The sequence below is a fragment of the Lynx rufus genome, unplaced genomic scaffold, assembly GCF_022079265.1.
Source record: "Lynx rufus isolate CCGP_SWC_20201006 ecotype Redwood Valley unplaced genomic scaffold, mLynRuf1.p SCAF_2, whole genome shotgun sequence".
Taxonomy (NCBI): Eukaryota; Metazoa; Chordata; class Mammalia; order Carnivora; family Felidae; genus Lynx; species Lynx rufus.
This window is the reverse complement of record NW_025814834.1, coordinates 167487927-167508141: the sequence shown is the minus strand read 5'-3', so window position 1 is coordinate 167508141 and position 20215 is coordinate 167487927. Positions and strand designations below refer to the sequence as shown.

The window sequence follows — 20215 nt, the reverse complement described above, 5'->3', positions numbered from 1 at the left end:
CCAGGCTCCGAGCCATCAGCCCAGAGCCTGACGCGGGGCTCGAACTCACGGACCGCGAGATCGTGACCTGGCTGAAGTCGGACACTTAACCGACTGCGCCACCCAGGCGCCCCTACTTTATTTTATTTAAACAGACTTTGAGAGATTAAGTAATGTATTCAAGGTCACAGAACTAATGAGTGGTGGAGTCTGGACACCCAGGTTCATCCTACTCTGGAACCTTTACTGCTAGGCACTGCAACACAGTGTCACCCTGGATGATGAACTCTCTTGGCCTTAGGTCATCAAGGGGGCCATTTAGCAAACATTGTCCTCCATTTCCTGCTCTCCTGAAATCAAAGGAGCAGTAGGTATATAAATATAGAAGAAAATACAGATTCTCAAAGTAAAGAGAGAAATACCATAGGAGTTCCTTTCTATAGGGAGAGATTCAAGACCAGTCACAGGGGAGAAGATGAGAGAGGGCAAGTCAGTTTACATTCCTTGTGGTAGTTTAAATGGAGCCAGCTGAGTGGGACAGACTCTTAATAAACTCCCCTCTCAAAAGTGAACCAAGACACCGCGATAGCAACATGTACCTTTTGGACAACAGCTTTTAACGAGAATCTGCCTCCTCCCCCACACACAGGCACACATCCCATGCTCAAATATCATTCGACTAATTTGTTTTGATTTTGTTTTCATTAGCCAGGTTCACTGGGGTGGGAACACAGGAAAGGGGGAGAGAGGTGGTCTGCAATTCTTATTGTTGTATGTTAGTCTATGTAGCAAGAATGATTCATTTTCCTAATAGCTACCCATTTCTTTTTGTTACAGAGGTTCACCAGATAGAGATGGAATTGTAAGTATTTAAATGACCATTTTCAGTAGGTTTGCATTTCAATATATATACTATGTTTGAATTTCTTGAAGCCCCATTTCTTTTTTTTTTCCTGTAGGGAAAAAATAACTTAAATGACTTTTCAGACCTCTCACTGTTGTAATTTTCTGTAGTAATTGCATGGGACATATAAATGCAGTCTTGGTCAAGTTAAACTTATTTATTGCATTCACCTAAAATCCTGCCCCAGAGTAGGCAAGCAAACCTCAACAATATGGTGGGTCAAAAGCCAGACAGTTCCTGCAGGGGCTGCTACCATTAACTGTTATTTCATTTCCAATTTAATGATATAATAGCTCATTATGTGAGAATGTTTTTCTCCAACAGAGGCCACAAAGTCATAATGGAGCTCAGATCCAATAAAATTGAAAGAAGGTTTTCCCCTTTAGTTGAGTTGCAGATACATTTTCTATATTAAATTCCTAAGTAGGGAATGGTCTTGAAACCACTTATGCCTGAATTTATAGCCTGAAGGAGGAAAATGTGTCCACTGGGTTTAGGTTTAACAGTAACTCTGACTTCTTGCTGGCCACCAGATTTCTTGCTTTTTTAAAGAAGTCTATGGCACATGGGCTTGGATTTATCTGAGTTGAGCTTATGGGAGTCAGTACCAACTTCTAAAATGACTTCCTTTGAATCTAAATCAGACGCCTATTCAGAAGGTTCAAAAGAACAGCTGTTACTGAAAAAAAAATGGACTCACATTAGGCTCATTGGGCTGGAGTGGGAACTAAAATAAATCTGGTGGTTAAAAATATTTTTTAAAAAATCACCCTTCATAATATTATACTCAAATTGAGGTGTTAATTGCAGCTATAATAGAAGTTTTTTCTTCCATACTTGACTCAAGGTTCTTAGCTTTGGGGTCCCTTTTGCATTCATGTAGTTCTCGCCATGAAATGTTAAGAAAATAGACATAAATTGACCAGACATTGGGTAACACTATAATCAAGGCTCTATTCAGCAGGGGAAAAAAAAGACCCAGAAGACTCAGCTTCTCCTCACCTCTTGCTTCTGGCTCAGAGCCCTCTCGTTAACTCTGTCTCAGGTACTCTCTGCTTCTGTGTCTTCTCTCTGCTTCTGTCTTGGTCCCCTCCCTGGGTTCTCTTGTCTCCTTCATTCTGACCTCGGCAAGGCTCTGTTAGCTATTCTCTGCTTTCTGTCCCTGCTGCTCTTAGGCTAGACTGCTGTTTCCTGCTTCTCTCCCTCTACCTCAGTCTTGTCCCTTTTTCTCTAACGCCCTGCTCCTCCTGCCCTCCGCCACCTCCTCACTCCCTACCCCATTGCTTCCTCAGTGTTCTCTGCTCTTCTAGGGACCACCAGTTTAAATCTGTGGTAGAACCGCAGCCCTGGCATGTCGGTGCAGCCCTGGCATGCAGCTGGCAATGACGAGCATGTGCTGCATTAAAGAGCCCAGCCGTGATTCTGTGGATTCGTGCACCCTAAGTCAGGGCTTCATAGCTGAGCTCCCTGAGATCTCTCTCCCTGCCACCAATCCAAGTCATATATTTATCTATCGGCAGTGGCACCCTCCTTGTTCCCTAATTGGAAATGCCATAAATATCACTGGTCGTGATTTTAGGAAAGAGGAATTGTTTAATTTTGACTTCTCAGGAAGTAAGGCAGACCTGTTTGAAAAAGGCCACATTCTAAGTAAATGCAGCTTCCTAGGTAATTGGCATTTATTAGCCAGCTGCTAGTTTTACCGTTTGGAAGGACTCCCCAGATATTCCTCACTCACTGTGGTCACCAAATTTTGAGAACTCCTTATCATATCAATGCTGTAGGAAGTCAAGTTTCTGCTTGCATTCAGTCCTTAGGGATCTCAATTTTCTTTCAAACCCAGGCTGATTTCTTTAATCCCTTGTGTCCGTGGACCCAGGCACACTTTTATCTTTTACCTGGCTGATTTAGCTTCCACATTATTGTCTCCTGGGTATCTGAAGTTGAACTGCATGGTTTCACTAATGTGGTTCTGCAAACCACAGGTGGTGGTGCCCCCCTTAATGCTTATAAATGGCTATGCGATAAGTTCGATGTACTGATGCCTATTTAATTTCAGTTTCTCAAAACTTAATGAAGCCCATCTCTGGTGACCGCACTTTTGAAGGTTAGTCTACAGAGGCTTCATGGCAAGGCTGCAGGTGTGAAGGTGGGCTTGCCTCGCTCCCCACTGGTGAATGTCCCTCCAGCAGAGCTGTCTGGCATGATGTCTGAGACTTCAGGCAGCTGCGAGTGACAATGCATTCTAACCCAGAGACCAACTCACCTTTGTGCAGGGTGCACTCAAAACATTTTCCTGAGCAGTTTAGATTTCCATCCACACAGGCCGGGGGCACAGGGAATCACAGCCATTGCTGTGAGAAGATCTCTGCTCATCCTGAACGCATGTGCAGGAAAGGGCCCAGATTTGAAGCTGTCAGCAGTTCATGCTGTACGTATTGACAACCTTCAGGAAAGCTTTGAAAAGGAGGGATATACGGTAGAGTTCGACTTACTGGACTCCTATTGGAAATATAACCATTTTCATTTAGTCTCTTTGGTGTGTCCCGGTGTCTGTTCTCTACCTGTAAATTAAGTTCTGGCTGAATGAGGCCCAGATCCACGTAATCCCTAGTGCCTGGGATGCGTCTTCCTCCTTCTCCCTTCTTCTCCTGGCCTAGCTGCACTGGCCTGCTGAATAGAGCCTCATTATGGGCCCCAAAGTCCACTCCTTGCTTAAGGAACCCTGCCGAGATTGGTAGGCCCTACGATTTGGCCTAGAAATTGTTTCTTCTATGGTATGTTTGCTGACTCCATGTGATTCTTTATATGTGTCTTAAAGAACAAACAGATCCTTTAACAACTTTTTTCTACATGAAAACAATCAATTCCAGCAGCCCAGCCCACATGAACCACCCTACAATAACAAAGCAGAGTGTGCGCGTGAAGGAGGAAAAAAAGTTTCGGTAAGGAAACAGATTTTAGTTTAAAATTTCCAAGGGGTTGTAGAAACAGTGAGTAAAATCCCAATTTGAAATTTGGAAAAAAACAGTGGCATTTATTTAACCAATCTAAGAAAAACTTTCTTAGCTATTTCTAAATTATTCTTGAATATCCAAGGCCAATTTTTAAATCAACCACATAGACCTGATATACTGATGTCTGAATATACTTTTTAAAGAGTAATTGGGCTTAAAGGACATGTGTTTCCTTTGTCTTAGACAAAGGACAGGGATTCAAACTTGTAAAATAATATGCTGTCTATAAGAAAGCTTTGGCTATAATATAAACGTCACCATACAACTTGAGTAGTCATTTGTTAGGATAAACGCTATCTTAGTAACATCATGAAGTCAGCAGGGCCTTGGCCTGTGGCAACGAATATACTCGGCCAAACGATGGTGAGTCAGGGATGCTGATCCAGGCCCAGACTATACAGCAACTATTACCGTCTTGTCCAGTACAGTAGCTACATATGCTTATTCAAAATTCAGTTCCTCAGTAGCACCTGCCACATTTCAGGTACTCCATAGCTAATTGTGGCGGTGGCTACCGTATTGGACAGTCCACATATAGAATATTTTCATCTTCACCGATAATTCTATTGAACAGTACTGTTCTATGGGATTATTTACAAAGTGAGTCAAGTCTTGCCTCGGTGGCAAGAAGATAATTTTTAAGTAGAATACCATGTATCTTTAATACTTCATGTCTAAGGAACACTACATGGCCATGAGCTGACCTTGGAAAAGAGAAGCATTCACAGTAGAAATTGAGAAATTTGATGAACGTATAATTGAACACAACTGTTACTGCATTTATTGATTTAGCCCATCATAGTATCTGAGAGCAGATAATAAGCCTGACCAAAGTAAAATACCTATTAAAGCATGACTAATATTAATATGAGCCTCAATTATCTTTAAGTAACAGTCATATATTCAAGTGAGAAAAGTTGACTTATGCTAATTGTAGAATTTTAGAAAAGAAAGAAGTAAAAGAATACATAACTCCAACTCCAAGAGAAAAATCACTATTTATATGTTAGCCAATATCTGATATTGCTTTTACTATGAGGCCTAGTTTTTAAATGATATCTTCCTACTTATATTCTTTCTTGCTTCTTCAGTGTTTTCCGATCAAAAATCAAAAGAGCCATTACCTTCCCTATTACTACTATGAGCTGTACCTTGCTTTGGTGGTATAACCAGGAGAATTGCTTTTTTCTTGGGGTTTGTCCAAAAACAATTCAGCCAGGCTCCAGCCAAACTTAAACTCGATCATTTCCACTTGTGAAGCCAAATATGTTCATAATAATCCGCTAGCATGAGTGAGGCCAAATTGCCAATTCCTCTGATAAAGCCATGTTTGTGTGTGCTTGTGTGCTGAAGAGCTGCCTCTAAGTGTATTGTTTATGATTTGTTGTTTGTGTTTGGTATTTGTGTTAAAAAGATTCCTAGTTTAAAAGACATTTTCTTTTTATAGATTTTGCTTTCTCTCCTTTTAGTCTTCTATATTGGTTTCCATGGAAACTGGGAATTTTTTCACTCAGCCCAGATCCCGAAAAATCAGGAACTTTTTATCCATAATGTTGAATATATGTTCTCAAGAAAGACACACACACACACACACACACACACACACACACACACACACACACATTTATTTATTTAGCTGAACGCATAAGCTATCTTCGTTGTAAAGGGCTTTGAGTATGGAGATGAGACTACTATGGAAGCAAGCTAGAAGTTTGAACTCAGTAATTTACCTAACCTTTTTGATTTTTAGGTAATAATCTTTTGTATTTAAGAGTTGTTTCAGAAGCAAACTTTATATTAATAGTAATACTATAGTGATCACAAAATTCATGAGTTTAATTCTTTGGAACAACATAGTTCATTTGATTTCTCATCATTATAAACCAAATCTGTATATTGAATTTATTACAATGCTTGTTAAAAGGAATTTGGAGAATTTTGCAAAGAATTCATATGGAAATAGATTGGTAAAGTATGAATTACAAAAGAGTAAATATGACAAAAAGAAAATAGGAACCATATCCATTTCCATGGGAGAGGTTTTTTTTTTTTTATTATTAGATGGCACATTATGTAATGGACCTTGTCCTTAACTCCATAACTCATACAGGTACAAGGATGATGTGGCAGGTTTTAAAAATGCCCTTTGTTCAAAGTAGGGAGAGTATTGCTGAAGCACTAATTCAATGAAGGCAATTCTGTGAAAAGGTTAAAATGGTGTAGTCTGACAAAGTATATACTCTTTGTCAGGAGCAAAACAAAGAAAAAGAGGGTCACGGAGTCACTGTTCCTGGGTGCTAGAAGCATGGCAGAGTTCTTGTATTTGTGCATTCTAGTGCAGTGGTGGTGTATAAGAAGAGGAAGAAAGAGGGCATGGACACAATATCTATGCCTTACCCGCTATTCACTCTAGCTATAAACTAGGCTAGTTCTTAGAATGCCCAGTCCAGCATTCAGTAATCAATGACAATGGTTACTAGGTTACCTCTAATTTGCTTTTCTAGTGATATGCATACATGAAAACTTCCTTCTCCTACCTATTTGTCAAATTAGATGTTAGCTGTTCAATGTTGTAGTTCAAGTGGATTTTATCTGTGATTGTAAAATTAGAAGTCCTGTCCTCAAGCTGCATGCTTCACTATTTGATATGTGCTGTTCTGAGTTCTGCTAGTTCTCGGTGACATACCATTGTTTTATGTGCTAAACACAGGAATGTTGTTGAATGGACCCTCCCTTACCAACCTGATTTGTGTTTTTGTCCGTTGCTCCCAGAAAGTAGGGAATCTTAGAAATTTCTGTTTGTATGATGCCACAGCCTTACTCAAATGCTTGTGGCCATATATCATGATTGTTTAGGTGCTAAAATAGAACTTGAAAAGAATCCAAAGAGTAATGGCTGATATCCAGTCATCTTGCAATGACGTATGCTCATGAAGCCATAGAACACACGGATGACAGAAATCCCCACAATCAATCCTTGGATTCTATTTTAATAATTTGATAAGAAAAGCCACTTGGAAAGAATAACAAAACTATTTTTAATACCTAGGAACTGAATTAACTTGGAGTTGATTCCCCTTACATTCTATCAAGGGGGTGGTTAGGGAAAAGTTGAGTCAGTGTTAGAAAAGCTAAAGGAAGATTAGTTAATGACTTGGAGAGATACTCTTTAGGTATATTGGAACTAATTGTATGTGAGAACAACATGGCAGTCAAAATGTTTCCATATATATATCTGGTTATATCCCCTGAAGGTATAGAGGATTAAATTATACTGTAGGTGCTTCTAATTTTTTAGTAACCAATAAAATTTGAACAACTAGCTGTTACCATTCCTATGCTTAGGTATCTTACAGTCTTTTGTGAAATAAGTATGTAAGCTCTTTTATGCAGTGTCATGGCAGCTCAATTTACCATTCAGTTACACCAGTGTGGTTGCTTAATAGGCTGCTCTAATTTGTCTTTCCAGTGCTGGATTTTGATAGCTCTTGCTAAATACAGATAAGAGTTAAGTGTTCTTTGTTCTTTGTCTCTTATTCAAATGTTTCTCTTCTAAATTTATTTTCAAATTTATTGCAGAAGAAAAGTAACGGGGCACCAAATGGATTTTATGCAGAAATTGATTGGGAAAGATACGTGAGTATCAGAACATTGTTTTTCTTTATTAAGTATTTCACAATTTGAAAATGAGTTGAGGCATTCTTATGTTTATAATAAGACATAGAAATAAGTGAAACATTCTCCATCTCATTAGGCAGTGCCTGGCATGCTTAGGGTGGTTACAGAGTTTCAGAGCCCTAGGGTCTGTTAGACTGGGTTCATGACCTAGCCCCTCCACAGATTGATCCTCTGTGTGTGGCTTTGGGATGGTTATTTCCTGACCAACAGAAATGAAGTCAGTAGTTACGTTATAACATCGTTGAAAGGATTCAATGAGCTCATTATCTGCAGATTATTTTAGTTCCTGCCTAGCCTATGATATGTATTTTTAAAAAATGCCTTTTTAAATATTAAGTCCAAATGTTGCAGTCCTGGTTCTATTTCTAAGCAGCTTTGAGAATCAAGTCAATCAGTTAACCTCTGGGGTTTGGTCTCATAGTGTCTTAGTCCGTTCAGGCTGCTATAACAAAAATACCATAAACTTAGTGACTTCTAAACAACAAAAATTTATTTCTAACAGTTGTGTAGGCTGAGAAGTTCACGGTCATAGTGCTAGCAGATTCGGTTTCTGGTGTGTCTGGTCGAGGGCCCATTTTCTGGTTTGTGCATGGCACCTTCTAGCTATAACCTCCTGGGATCTCCTTTGTAAGGGCACTAATCCCAATGATGATGGCTCCTCCCTCAGGACCCAATCACCTCTAAAAAGCCCCGCTTCCTAACACCATCATTTTGGGGTTAAGATTTCAACGTATAAATTTGAGGGGAGCACAAACATTGAGACCATAGCACAAAACAATTCACAGAACCTCGTGGTACAGACTTTTCCCAGGTCAAGTGACAATCACTTGTTGCTTTTCAATGAGTGACGGTGACTCTCAGCTGACACCTAAACTCTCCACCTGATTCCCCTGGAAACTGATTTACATCAACACCCACTTCACCAACCACAACAGGACAGCCACAGTGATTCTTGGATTTCTAATCATATAAAACATGTAAATCATATGCACATCAAAGATCATTTCTATTATACAGTTGGTACCTAAATTCACGATCCCTACAAAATGCTTTTGCATGTATGTTCTTTAGATGACTGTCTTGACCAAACCTCCCTTGCATAAAAGCTAATTTTAATGTTAAAGCTTTTGCATATTTGTTGATAATAATTTTATTTGTACAGTAAATAATACCACCACTTATTGAATATTCCCTATTTGTCAGTCATAATATTAAATGCTGTGGAATCCTCACAGCCTTAAAAAGCAAATGCTTTTTGCATTATATTATTTGCCTTTTATAGAAAAGAAAACTAAAGCTCAGCAGGTTAAATTATTTTTTTAGGTTTATTACTTTATCTTGAGAGAGAGAGAAAGAGAGAGAGAGAGAGAGTGGGAGAGGGGCAAAGAGAGAGGGGGAGAGAGAGTATCGAATCAGGGCTAGATCTCAGGAACTGTGAGATCATGACCTGAACTGAAATCAAGATTCAGATGCCCAACCAACTGAGCCACCCAGCTGCCCCAGCAGGTTACATTCTTGATGTTTCCCACTCCTCCAGTCTAAAACATGTCACTCTGCCAACCTCATCACCTGGTTCTCTCGTATCTGTTTCCCGGGATTGGGATCTTTTAGGTATTTTTAGCAGTTCAAGTCCCTAAAATCTATGCCGATCCCTCTGTTACCCTAAATCCAAATTGTTCACAAATAATGTTATAAAGGAAGCTACTAAATATTAAGAAAATATGCTTTCTTTTCCCAGAGTTAATTATTCTTTACCAAGAAAGACCTCTATTATATTTTGTAGGATTCTTTAATACACAAAAATGGGATGTTGTAAGCAAACAAGAAGTATGACAGTAAAAATACCAAATTACTCATCAAAGTAATAGTACCCCCTCTAAACCCTACACTCTAGCGCTATCCCTGGTCAACATTGTGAATGCTTAAATGGAGCATAATTTCCCTCAAATTTGTTTAGTCCTGAAAACTAATCAGGTCACATAGGAATTGTCGTTGTGATTATACATTAGACATCACTTTCTCGAAGTAATAAGAAAGGTTTTTATTCTTAAGAGATTATGTCATCTTGCTTTGGGCAGAGAGAGGGGAGAGTAAGGAAGGCCCCATGGAGGATGTGACCCTTAAGCAAAGCCCTTAAGTATAGTAGGGGTTAACTGATTGAACATTGAAGAGAAGAGAATTCCAAGCAGAGAGAATGGCATTTATGAGGACCCTGAAATGGGAAAGAGCTTACGTATTCAAACCATAAAAGTTAACAATAGAATGAAGGCCTTGCAGCTGAGGAGGATCCGGGAAGGGAATCTCAGACCTGGAGCCAGGTCAGACCGGGCTGTGAGCTGCACGGTGGCCCTGGGCTTTCATTCCAAGTGCAGTGAGAAGCCAGGGTCAGGTTTTTATCAGGGAAGTGACCTCAATACACTTGAATTAAAAAAAAAATAAATAACCTCAGGTACTGAAGAAGGGCAAGAGAGAAACAATAAATGCTCAATAAATGGTGGCTTTTTGGGGCGCCTGGGTGCCTCAGTCGGTTAAGCGGCTGACTTCGGCTCAGGTCATGATCTCGCGGTCCGTGAGTTCAAGCCCCGCGTCGGCCTCTGTGCTGACAGCTCAGAGCCTGGAGCCTGTTTCGGATTCTGTGTCTCCCTCTCTCTGACCCTCCCCCGTTCATGCTCTGTCTCTCTCTGTCTCAAAAATAAATAAACGTTAAAAAAAAATTTTTTTTTAAATGGTGGCTTTTTTCCATAGCATTCAGGCTTTCTTTCTCTCTATGGTCATAGCACTTTTATCATTTCAGTGACTCCAAAATCTCTCTCTCCAACTCTGTCCCTTTCTCACATCCAGGCCTCTAACCACAACTTTAAAAGAGCCACCCTTGAATGGCTTCACCCTCATCTCTAGGGCTTAAGGGTATAGTCTCACATATCTGGAGTCCAGGCACAGGTCTGCCATTTGCTGGGGTGTGTTTTCTTGCAAAATGGCATCTCATTTCTCTTGGTTTCCTCCTCAGTGAATGGGATAATTCTTTCCACATAGGATTGTTAATGAAGGTTTAATGAAATAAAGTGGGAGTCACAGGACTTACCATATAATAGGAACCCAAAGATAATAATAGTAATTCCAGTCATGCAAATTCTCTTTTATCTTTCCTTTCTTTAAAAATGTTAGTTGCCTGCTGTTACAATTAGTTCAGTCAGAAATACCAGCAGTCCCTGAGTATTTGACAGTAGAAATCTTGGAGTCTCCTTGAACCTTCCCTCTCCTTTTTTTTCCTATGCCAGATGTTACAAAGAACTAAGATTAATCACTTCCCACCAACAACAACTTGGTCCATATTCTTAGCACATCTTCCCTGATTGATACAAGTTTTTGAATGAGCTTTCCTTTCTCCAGTCTCTTCTGCCCACAGTCTATTCCTGAAGCATGCTTCCAAAACACCTTAAGATGCTACTTTCTACCCTGAGAAGCTGCAGCAACCACATGAAGTTTGAACTCTTCCTCCAGAACGTTGGCCATCCATGGTCTTATTTCCTATGTTCTCCCACCGTGCAGCTTCCTTTGCAGTCAGTCATCTTTGTTGTTGCCTCTCTTTTTCCCCATCTGAACCATACTATCCATTCCTGCCTTGGTGTCTCTTCCTTACAGCCTCTCCCTTACCACCGCCAACCCCCCCCCTTCACCCTCTCCATCTCTCCTGAAAGGCAGGACTTCACTAATTTCCTTTTCCTTCAAACCCCTATCAATGATTTTTTTAAAATTTTTTTAAAAAAAAATTTTAAGAGAGACAGAGAGACAGAGAGAGAGACAGAGCATGAGTGGGGGAGGGGCAGAAAGAGAGGGAGACAGAATCCGAAGAAGGCTCCAGACTATCAGCACAGAGCGCAATGTGGGGCTTGAACCCACGAACCGTGAGATCATGACCTGAGCTAAAGTCGGACACTCAACCAACTGAGCCTCCCAGGCGCCCTGATGTTTTGTATTTTATATCTTTTTAAAATGTTTTGCCTACCAAAATACTTTTCAGTTTTCCAGAGGAAAAATAATTTGCATTTTGTATTCCCCTATATTGCTTAGCACAGTCCTTGGCCTATAAGAAATGCATGATAAATGCTCTTTGAATGTTTCCTTTCATTGACAGTTGATTCCTAGTTTATTTTTCTGATAAAAAGACTCTCCAAGTATCCTTGAATAAATATCTAAGCATACGCTGCTTGGCATTCACTTCCAAAGGTTAAAATAAAAGATCTGTCTATATCTTTAAGTAGAAAGCTCTAGAAGGAAAATTAATAATTCCTTGATTTTTGTCAGGATAATAAATGCTTAATGTGCACTTGTATTTTATAGAACTCCCCTGAGCTGGATGAAGAAGGCTATAGCATCAGACCCGAGGAACCCGGCTATATCCTTTCTTTATTTTATTTTTATTTTAATCTTTATTTTCTGTAAGAAGACTGTATATAAATTCAGATTTTTGAAAAGGTGATGAAATAAGAAATAGTCCAAACTTCCTGAGTCCTGTTGTCCCTAATATTAGAAATGAATAAACAGCAGAGAACAGCCTGATCACTAACAAGCAGGCATTTTGCCTTGATCTATTCATAGAAAAGAGAGAGAGGAGAAAGAGAAAAATGTGCTGAGGAAAGATTGTGTAAATTCTGGGTACCGGGTTGTCTGCTAAAACCTGATATGACCATGTCATTTATCGTGACTAGAAAATAGCTCTTACCTGTGCTCTCCCCACAAACCATCTCTGGGCAGAGCGTCCCTAAAGTACTGGAAACTCATCACAAATCATCCCAAGAGTGGCCTTCCTTTCTCCTTAGACAGGAAAGCTCCCGTGGGCCTGTCCGTGTTTGTACTGAGTGGGACATAACAAATGGCCACCTGCAGCAAAAATGTAGGACCTTATACTACTGCTCCTAGAAATTCACCATTCTTAATCATGTTTCCTTACCAAGGAAAGGTAAATAAATTTGAACCCTTTCCTAATCTGCTCTTTTATTTGTCTGTGTATTTTGCTTTGATTTCCTGCCATCTAAGGATACCTTTCCTGCCATCTAAGGATACCTTTGCTGCCTCTATATGCAGTCACTCTTGTCTTATACTTATCATTGCTTCCCAGTAGAAAAAAGAGTTCTGTATCTTTAACTGTGTTCTACCTACCAAAGGAAAGCACTTTTATTCTTCGAGTGAATCGGAAGAGGAAGAAGAATCACACAAGAAATTTAATATCAAGATTAAGCCATTACAATCTAAAGACATTCTTAAGAGTGCTGTGACCGTGGATGAGCTGAAGGCATCGATTGGCAACATTGCACTTTCCCCATCACCAGTGGTGAGTGGTGTTTATGCCAAGTTTTGATGAGGTTGGACACAGAGCTGTGTTCCGCCCATACGTGCTAAATAGATCAGAAACCCCTTAAACCGGAGGCTGGCATGTGGTCACCCTTTTATGAATTTTATGTAAACCTTAAACAGCTCCTTCTGTTTTAGAAAGCTATGCTCATTTTATAATTGTTTTTGTGCTTTGCAAAGTGGCAAAAATACATGGGACCACATTTCTTTTTGGCTTACATTCCTGCAAGCATTTGAAAAAGAAGGAAAAATAACAAAAAGATTATTCAGAGTTACTTCTGAAGCAATTAAGAATAATATGAGGTTTACATATTTACTAACAGTGATTTTTTTTTAAGTTTATTTACTTAGAGAGCTGGGGAGGGGCAGAAAGAGGAAGAGAGAGAGAATCCCAAGCAGCCTCCACACTGCCAGTTTGGAGCCAGATGCAGGACTCAAACTCACAAACTGTGAGATCATGACCTGAACGGAAATCTAGAGTCAGACGCTTAAACGACTGAGCCACCCAGGTGCCCCTACTAACAGTGATTTTTTTTTTAAATTTTTTTTAATGTTTATTTATTTTTGAGACAGAGAGAAACAGAGCATGAACGGGGGAGGGTCAGGGAGAGAGAGAGACACAGAATCCGAAGCAGGCTCCAGGCTCTGACCTGTCAGCACAGAGCCTGACACGGGGCTCCAACTCACGGACCGTGAGATCATGACCTGAGCCGAAGTCGGACGCTTAACCGACTGAGCCACCCAGGCGCCCCCTAACAGTGATTTTTAAAAACACATCATAGTGTCTTTTTTTTTAATGATATAACACCTAGAAACTCATGGGAAGAAAACTAAGGAAATTATTTTTCTTTAAAAACAACAACAACATTTCCATTGCTCTGCTCCCAAAAGAAACATTAATCTAATGTCACAGATCATAATCTAAAGATATTAAAACCCCTTTTGGGATGAGCACTGGGTGTTGTATGGAATCCAATTTGACAATAAATTTCATATATTGAAAAAAAAATAACATAAAAAAATAAAGATATTAAAGCCCACAATCTTCCTTATATTTTATTATCAAAATGTTTTAAATACTCTCATCTTTCAGGCACCTAAAATATAGGCAGACCTTACTTACATTATTCAAATTGGTATTTTTCTACAATTTGTTCTCCTTTCCCCCAGTTCCCACCTACTAGATTTCTATAGTTGCTGAATTCTGGGTTCCAACACGTACAGTATTTTCTCAGTGGTGTTTGCTAAACGCTACAACTGTTTTCTAAAAATAGATGTAAGGAACAGATGAAGGTTCTCAAACTAGCAGCTAATATGTTCTTGGCATCTTCTTCAGAAAGATCTGATCTTCCTACAGCAACCCCCTGACAGAGGTAGATAATAAATTCTGAACCATTTTTGAGGTGCTTTTAAAAACTCAACAAAAATTTCTAAAGAAGTTGTAATCATCTATCTCCTGAGAATAAGTATTTTTCTGCCTGGGATGAATAAAATCTATAATGATGCCTTCCTTAGTGCTTAGTGCTTATAATGGCCTTTATCACTGCTGTTAGTGATGAATAAAATGATTGTTAATAATAATCAACCACAGGAAATGATATTTCAGGTGATTTTTAATCATATACGCACTTGCTATTTTAAGATGTCTCCCTGAAAACAGGAGCCATGAAATATATGTGCTTTCTTTCCCTCTGCAATGGAAAGTACAGATTTAAAACCCACAATTAGGGCTGCAATACCAGTGATTTCTAGTAAGAGGGGCATTTTAAATGCATACATTTTGACTTTTCAGTTTACATCTTTCAAATCATTTTTCACTTACTGAACTGTTGTTTTAAATTAACTTAAAATTTACCTAAGCTCCTGAAACCAGTTTATATCTACCTTTCCATAGGGTCTAACACACTTAGTGGGCATTTGGAAGCTACCTAGGGGTAAGTGTAAGAAGACAAGATCATGGGATTAAATGAACAGATTTGTGTGAAAGAAACTTAAAAAAAAAAAAAAAGGAAAAAGAAAGAAAAGAGAACTTACTGAAACTGTTGCAGACATACAGCATATATTTGGCCAAAAGCTAGTTGCATTTAGGAAAGATGAAATCCCCTCTATCAAAAAGAATATGTTTGCCGGGTCATCTAGCAGATATTCCTCCAACTAGCTGTGTTATTGATGGTGCAGCAAGAAGAGTGGTTTATTCTGAGCTCTTCTCAGCACCTATTTTCATGGTAATATCTTGACATGATGTGGTTAAAACTCTGGTTAGGGAAGGTAGTGGGAAATGTAGATGGGAGCACTCAGAGAAAGTAATTACAAGGTTAGGCTGTTTCTGCATACCAGCAACACCATGAATTAAGGAACTCTCAGATCCCCCTACCACCACCATCCCCTGGACCCCCAGGTTCCTTCTGATGTGGGAACTTGGCTCTGCCCATTATGAGGATTCCCCAATATTTGTGATTTTTGATATTTAATGTAGGGGAATGAGCTGTTGTTGCTACTTTAGGGAAAGGTAAGCGTGTTTCTGGATATACATAAGTAAAAAGAGAGATTGTAACTGAGAATATACTCTTGGTTTTAGAATCCGTAACCTCTTCTAGATAACCCACGTATACCCCATTTATTTCATAAATGACATATGCAGTATGTTATCTCCGGTACAAGATAACTAGAAAAAACTTTTTTTTTTTAATTTTTTTTTTCAACGTTTATTTATTTTTGGGACAGAGAGAGACAGAGCATGAACGGGGGAGGAGCAGAGAGAGAGGGAGACACAGAATCGGAAGCAGGCTCCAGGCTCTGAGCCATCAGCCCAGAGCCTGACGCGGGGCTCGAACTCCCGGACTGCGAGATCGTGACCTGGCTGAAGTCGGACGCTTAACCGACTGCGCCACCCAGGCGCCCCTTTTTTTTTTTTTTAATTTTTTTTTTACTAGAAAAAACTTTTGAACTCCAGTTAGTGCCATGATAAAAATGGCAGATCCTTTTGCAACTTTAGATGTTTCCAACCAAGCAATCAGACATTTATATGTCTACACTTAATTCAGGTGCAAAAAGAGAAATAGAGTCTACACTAGTTAATAATATATCAGTATATTTCACATTGGTTATGGTTCTTATGCTACAAAAGCATCAATCATTACTCTAATAGAAATAGAGGAAATTCTAAATGGCAAGTGATTCCTAACAATGCCTTATGTTGGATCTCATTTCTATTTCTTTTAAAGAATTTTAAGATTAAGTTATGTTTCACTTGTTCTGCTCAGCCATCTGTGAATATGTATCAATGAATTTTAACCCATTTGATATCTCTTATCATGAATTGCTTCTCATTTTATTTGAATAGCTCCCTGTACACACTACATGGTCAAATTACTCAATAAATGAATGAATGGATGGATGGATGGATGGTTGAATGAATGAATGCATACATCTATGTATATATATAATATAAACCTATCTGAAAATTACTCATCCCCAAAACAAAGCATCAGCAGCATAGAAAATTGGGGTATTAATTGCTGGCAAAAATCCTACTATATAGACAAATAAACATAATTTCAGTCCGGATCTTGCCTTGGCCCTTGATTTTTATACAGAAGTAAAATATAATGTGGGCCAGGATAAGGCAGAGCACCAAAAAAGGAGGGGGGTGATGTAAGTGTTAACTCACAGGCAAGTATGTTCATTTCTATTCTTTTCATAGTGTAGTCTCCTGATACTATGCTGATTGGGCAAAGAATGAACAGCACTTAGATTTTAGTTGTTGATTTGGTATCTGTACAAGTTAGAATATTGGTACAGCTGCTTTAACACAGACCAAAATAGTAATGGCTTAAACAAAATAAGTGGTTTACTTGTCTCCCATGTAAAAGTCAAAACTGGTAGGCACCTCAGATGGGTAATTGAGTCCGAATCCAGAGGTTATTCAAGAACCCAGAAACTATTGTTCACCTTTCTGAGGCTACTGCTGCCTTACCACCCACCATCAATCGTCTCCATGTTCCAACCTTGGGATGAAGGAAAGAGAAAGTAAAAGGCACATGGTTTCCTTTAAAGATTTCACTCAGAGTCTGCAAACATCACTACCACTAGCCATAATTTAGTCCCATGGCCACATTAGCTAAAAGGGAGTCTGGGAAATGTAGTCTTTGGCAGGGTTCTGTTAGGTAAAGACAAAGGAGTAAATTAACAGTGGTGGGCATTGACAATTTCTGCCATTGTATCTTAAATAATCTCAGATTACTTCTGAGAGTTCATTAGGAAATGGATTTTTTCCCCATTTACCTTCAAATTATTCCCAGATTCTACTGAACCCAGGAAGTTTCCTTGTAAAAATTTCTAATCACTAAATTCTAAATATGAGTGATCCTATGCAACATGCTAGCCAGGAGCAGATAAACAGAAACAAATTTCACTAAAATACCAACTTGTTTGGTTGATACTGACCCTTTCAATAGTAATAGTGCTTCTTCTGTCTTACAAAGTACACTGCTTTTTTGAGGCAGGCTGTTTCATTATTGAAAGAAATTAGTAAGCCCGAATGCTATCTCTGTGTAACTTTTGTCCTTGATTGTAGCTGTGCTGTTTAGAGGATTAACAAAGGACAAACCATCTCCTTTTCCAACTCCAAGTTTACTGTGCAACTTATTTATTAAGGAGTGACCTTGGGCTCAACTCCTATGGGGTAAGGTGGGTAGAAGGGGAAATTAAGCTGTATTGCATGCCCAACAGCACCCTGAGCTGACCCTATGGGAACTCTACAGTTAGGCTGTCCCTTCAGAGTTGTCCTGAGTTTGACTGAGGTGAATAATCTTTATACTGCTACATCAGTCAGTTCTCTGATAGGGGCAAGCTAAGAACCTTAGTAAATCATACCTATTATTAATCAGAACAACAAGAGTATTCATGGAGAATACCTGTCAACATCCTCTAAGACCACTTTGAAAACTCATGATGCTGATGGTGGTGGTGGTGGCAGCTGTGAAAATTTGAGTGCTGTGTGTCAGATGCTTCACACATATTAATTCATTTATCCTCATAGCAACTCTATGAACTAAGTACTATTACTACCCACATTTTACAGATGAGAAAATTGAGACATGGAAGTATTAATTAAGTTCACCCACGATGTCACAGATAATAAGCAAAGTTCCTGGGATTTAAACCCAGAAGATCTGATTCTGATTCAGAACTCTTACCCACTATGTTATACTACTTTTGATGAAAGCTATTGGCTCTCTTTCCAGGGGAAAAATTCAAAGTTCATTAGCTCATCGAAAACATTTTGCATACAATTTCTGAGTACCCACAAACCATACTCTGAAGGCTATCACTTTGATGAGCCCTTCAGGGCTCTTGATCCCAACTCAGAAGCCCACCTCCCAAGCTTTCTTCCCCCTCGATCCACGGACATACCTTCTACAGTACCTCCTGGCCATTCCGTGTGACAAGAGAGCAAGGCTGAGCTGACAATTCAGGCAGCCTTACTGCTGTGTCATGTGTGATTTCTAGTTTATTAAAAGTCTCTCATTTTATGTGAAGACTTCAGGCACCTTTGTTTTAAATGTTAAGGAATGACACCTCGTTTTTATATGGCTCACATTTTTCAGTTCTCCTAATCAGTCAGCATTTTTTATGTTGAAGGTTTATTATAATAATAGTTTACAGTTTATATATGCTGTCATAATCAGAAAGATGGAATGAGCAGCCACAGTACTAAGCAGGCAGAGAGGTGGTGATCATCACATTTTACAGAAGAAATTAACTCAGAAAGATGGAGACGCTGCTGAAAGTCTGAGGACCAGAACTTGACCTTCAGCGTCTGCCTCCTTTCTGCCAAGTTGAAAACACAGTAGTTTATTTTCATCTACAGAGTAAGGGTCTATAATTCCATTATCTTTAAATCCCTCTAAGGGTGAATACTCTACTGTGTATTCTGACTCAAGAGCCTCTGTGGAAAGCTTTCTGTTTTAGGGGCGGTTTGGGGTTATAGCAAGGAGACCAAGAAAGAGAACATTTCCTTCAAGCACATTGGTTGAGTAGGAAGAACACAGGCTTTTGAGTCTATATCTTATTATCGGTGTCCATGGGCAAGTTGCTTAACATGGAGCTTCAGACCCCAAATCTGTAAGATGGGAACAAGAATATCCATCCTCTTGCAGGACTAATGTGAAGAGAACAAGAGATTATGCCCAGTTAGGTGCCTAACTGATTATGCCCAGTTAGGTGCCTCCCCTCCCAGGAGGGGGTCTATAAGTATCAGTTCCCCTTTCATCTCCACTTTTCTTTAAGACATTTGCAAGAGTGAGAAAGAATATAAAAATAGAGAGGGAGTACTTGAGCAAAGTCAAGGAGAAGAGGGCTGATATCCAAATGTCAAACCAATTGTTAACCCAACACAGGCATGCAAAATGATGTAGGAGCAGGTTTTGACCTCACCTGGCATATATGTTGGTGCCTTCTCCCCTTCCCCTATAAGATTCAGTGCTATAAGGAATTAAAGAATATGGCATGGCATTCAGAAGGAGTTATTAGTTTAAGCTTATTCCTGGTGCTTTGCAATCCATAACAGAGTTATTTAATCAAAAAATATGGGGAGAGGGCGATAGCTTTGAACTGGAGAAAGTCTGGTGCTGTTTGCCTATTCCAGGTGGCCCACCCACCCTGCCACCCCCAAATTAGCCTGCCAGTGAGTGAAATCCATGAATTTGCCGCTGCTTGGTAACACCACCCCCTTTCCTGTCCTCACTTTGGCAGAAGGTTCAGCACCCCATCGAGTTCAGTAAAAACAAAGAGTCATCAGTGGGGGAGGAGAGCTCCAGTCTCCTACACACTGCCATTCGCTCCCAGTAAGATTGCTGCAGGGTGCAAGGGGAGGCTAAGGAGTGCATTCTGATGCTAAGTGCTCAGCACAGACCTCAAGTGCAGCTGGTAGAAGGGAAGAGGGTGAGCTTGGGTTCTACTCTTTAAGGAGAGCTTCACAGGGCACACATGATCAGTTGGATCTAGACCAGATATATAAGCTACCACACCCCACTGCAAATACTGAGCAAACACTGTGACCAGATCCCATATCCCTAATGCATTCTGAGAAGCCCCCTCCAGACAGAGCTGCAGGCACCCTGACCAAAAATCATCCAGTTGACACATAGGATGTCACTCTTTTTTTTTTTTTTTTTTTTTTCTGGCCTTACAGAGAAGGATAGATGATGAAATGGGTAGGACCTTCCTGTTTCAAAACATATTGTTCTCTTTCCTACACTCTAATAAGCCATGGACTGCAGAA

The 20215-nt window shown here is 39.6% G+C and overlaps 1 protein-coding gene across 1 annotated transcript in view; it reads left to right on the top strand.

Annotated features, from left to right (window-relative positions):
* SGIP1 (SH3GL interacting endocytic adaptor 1) overlaps positions 1-20215 on the top strand; it is a 136675-nt gene that overhangs the window by 28041 nt on the left and 88419 nt on the right. The window contains exons 3-6 of the mRNA XM_047082345.1: positions 817-841; positions 7480-7536; positions 11920-11974; positions 12735-12910. Coding sequence (XP_046938301.1) covers positions 817-841; positions 7480-7536; positions 11920-11974; positions 12735-12910 — 313 coding nt within the window. The remainder of the gene's footprint in view (positions 1-816; positions 842-7479; positions 7537-11919; positions 11975-12734; positions 12911-20215) is intronic.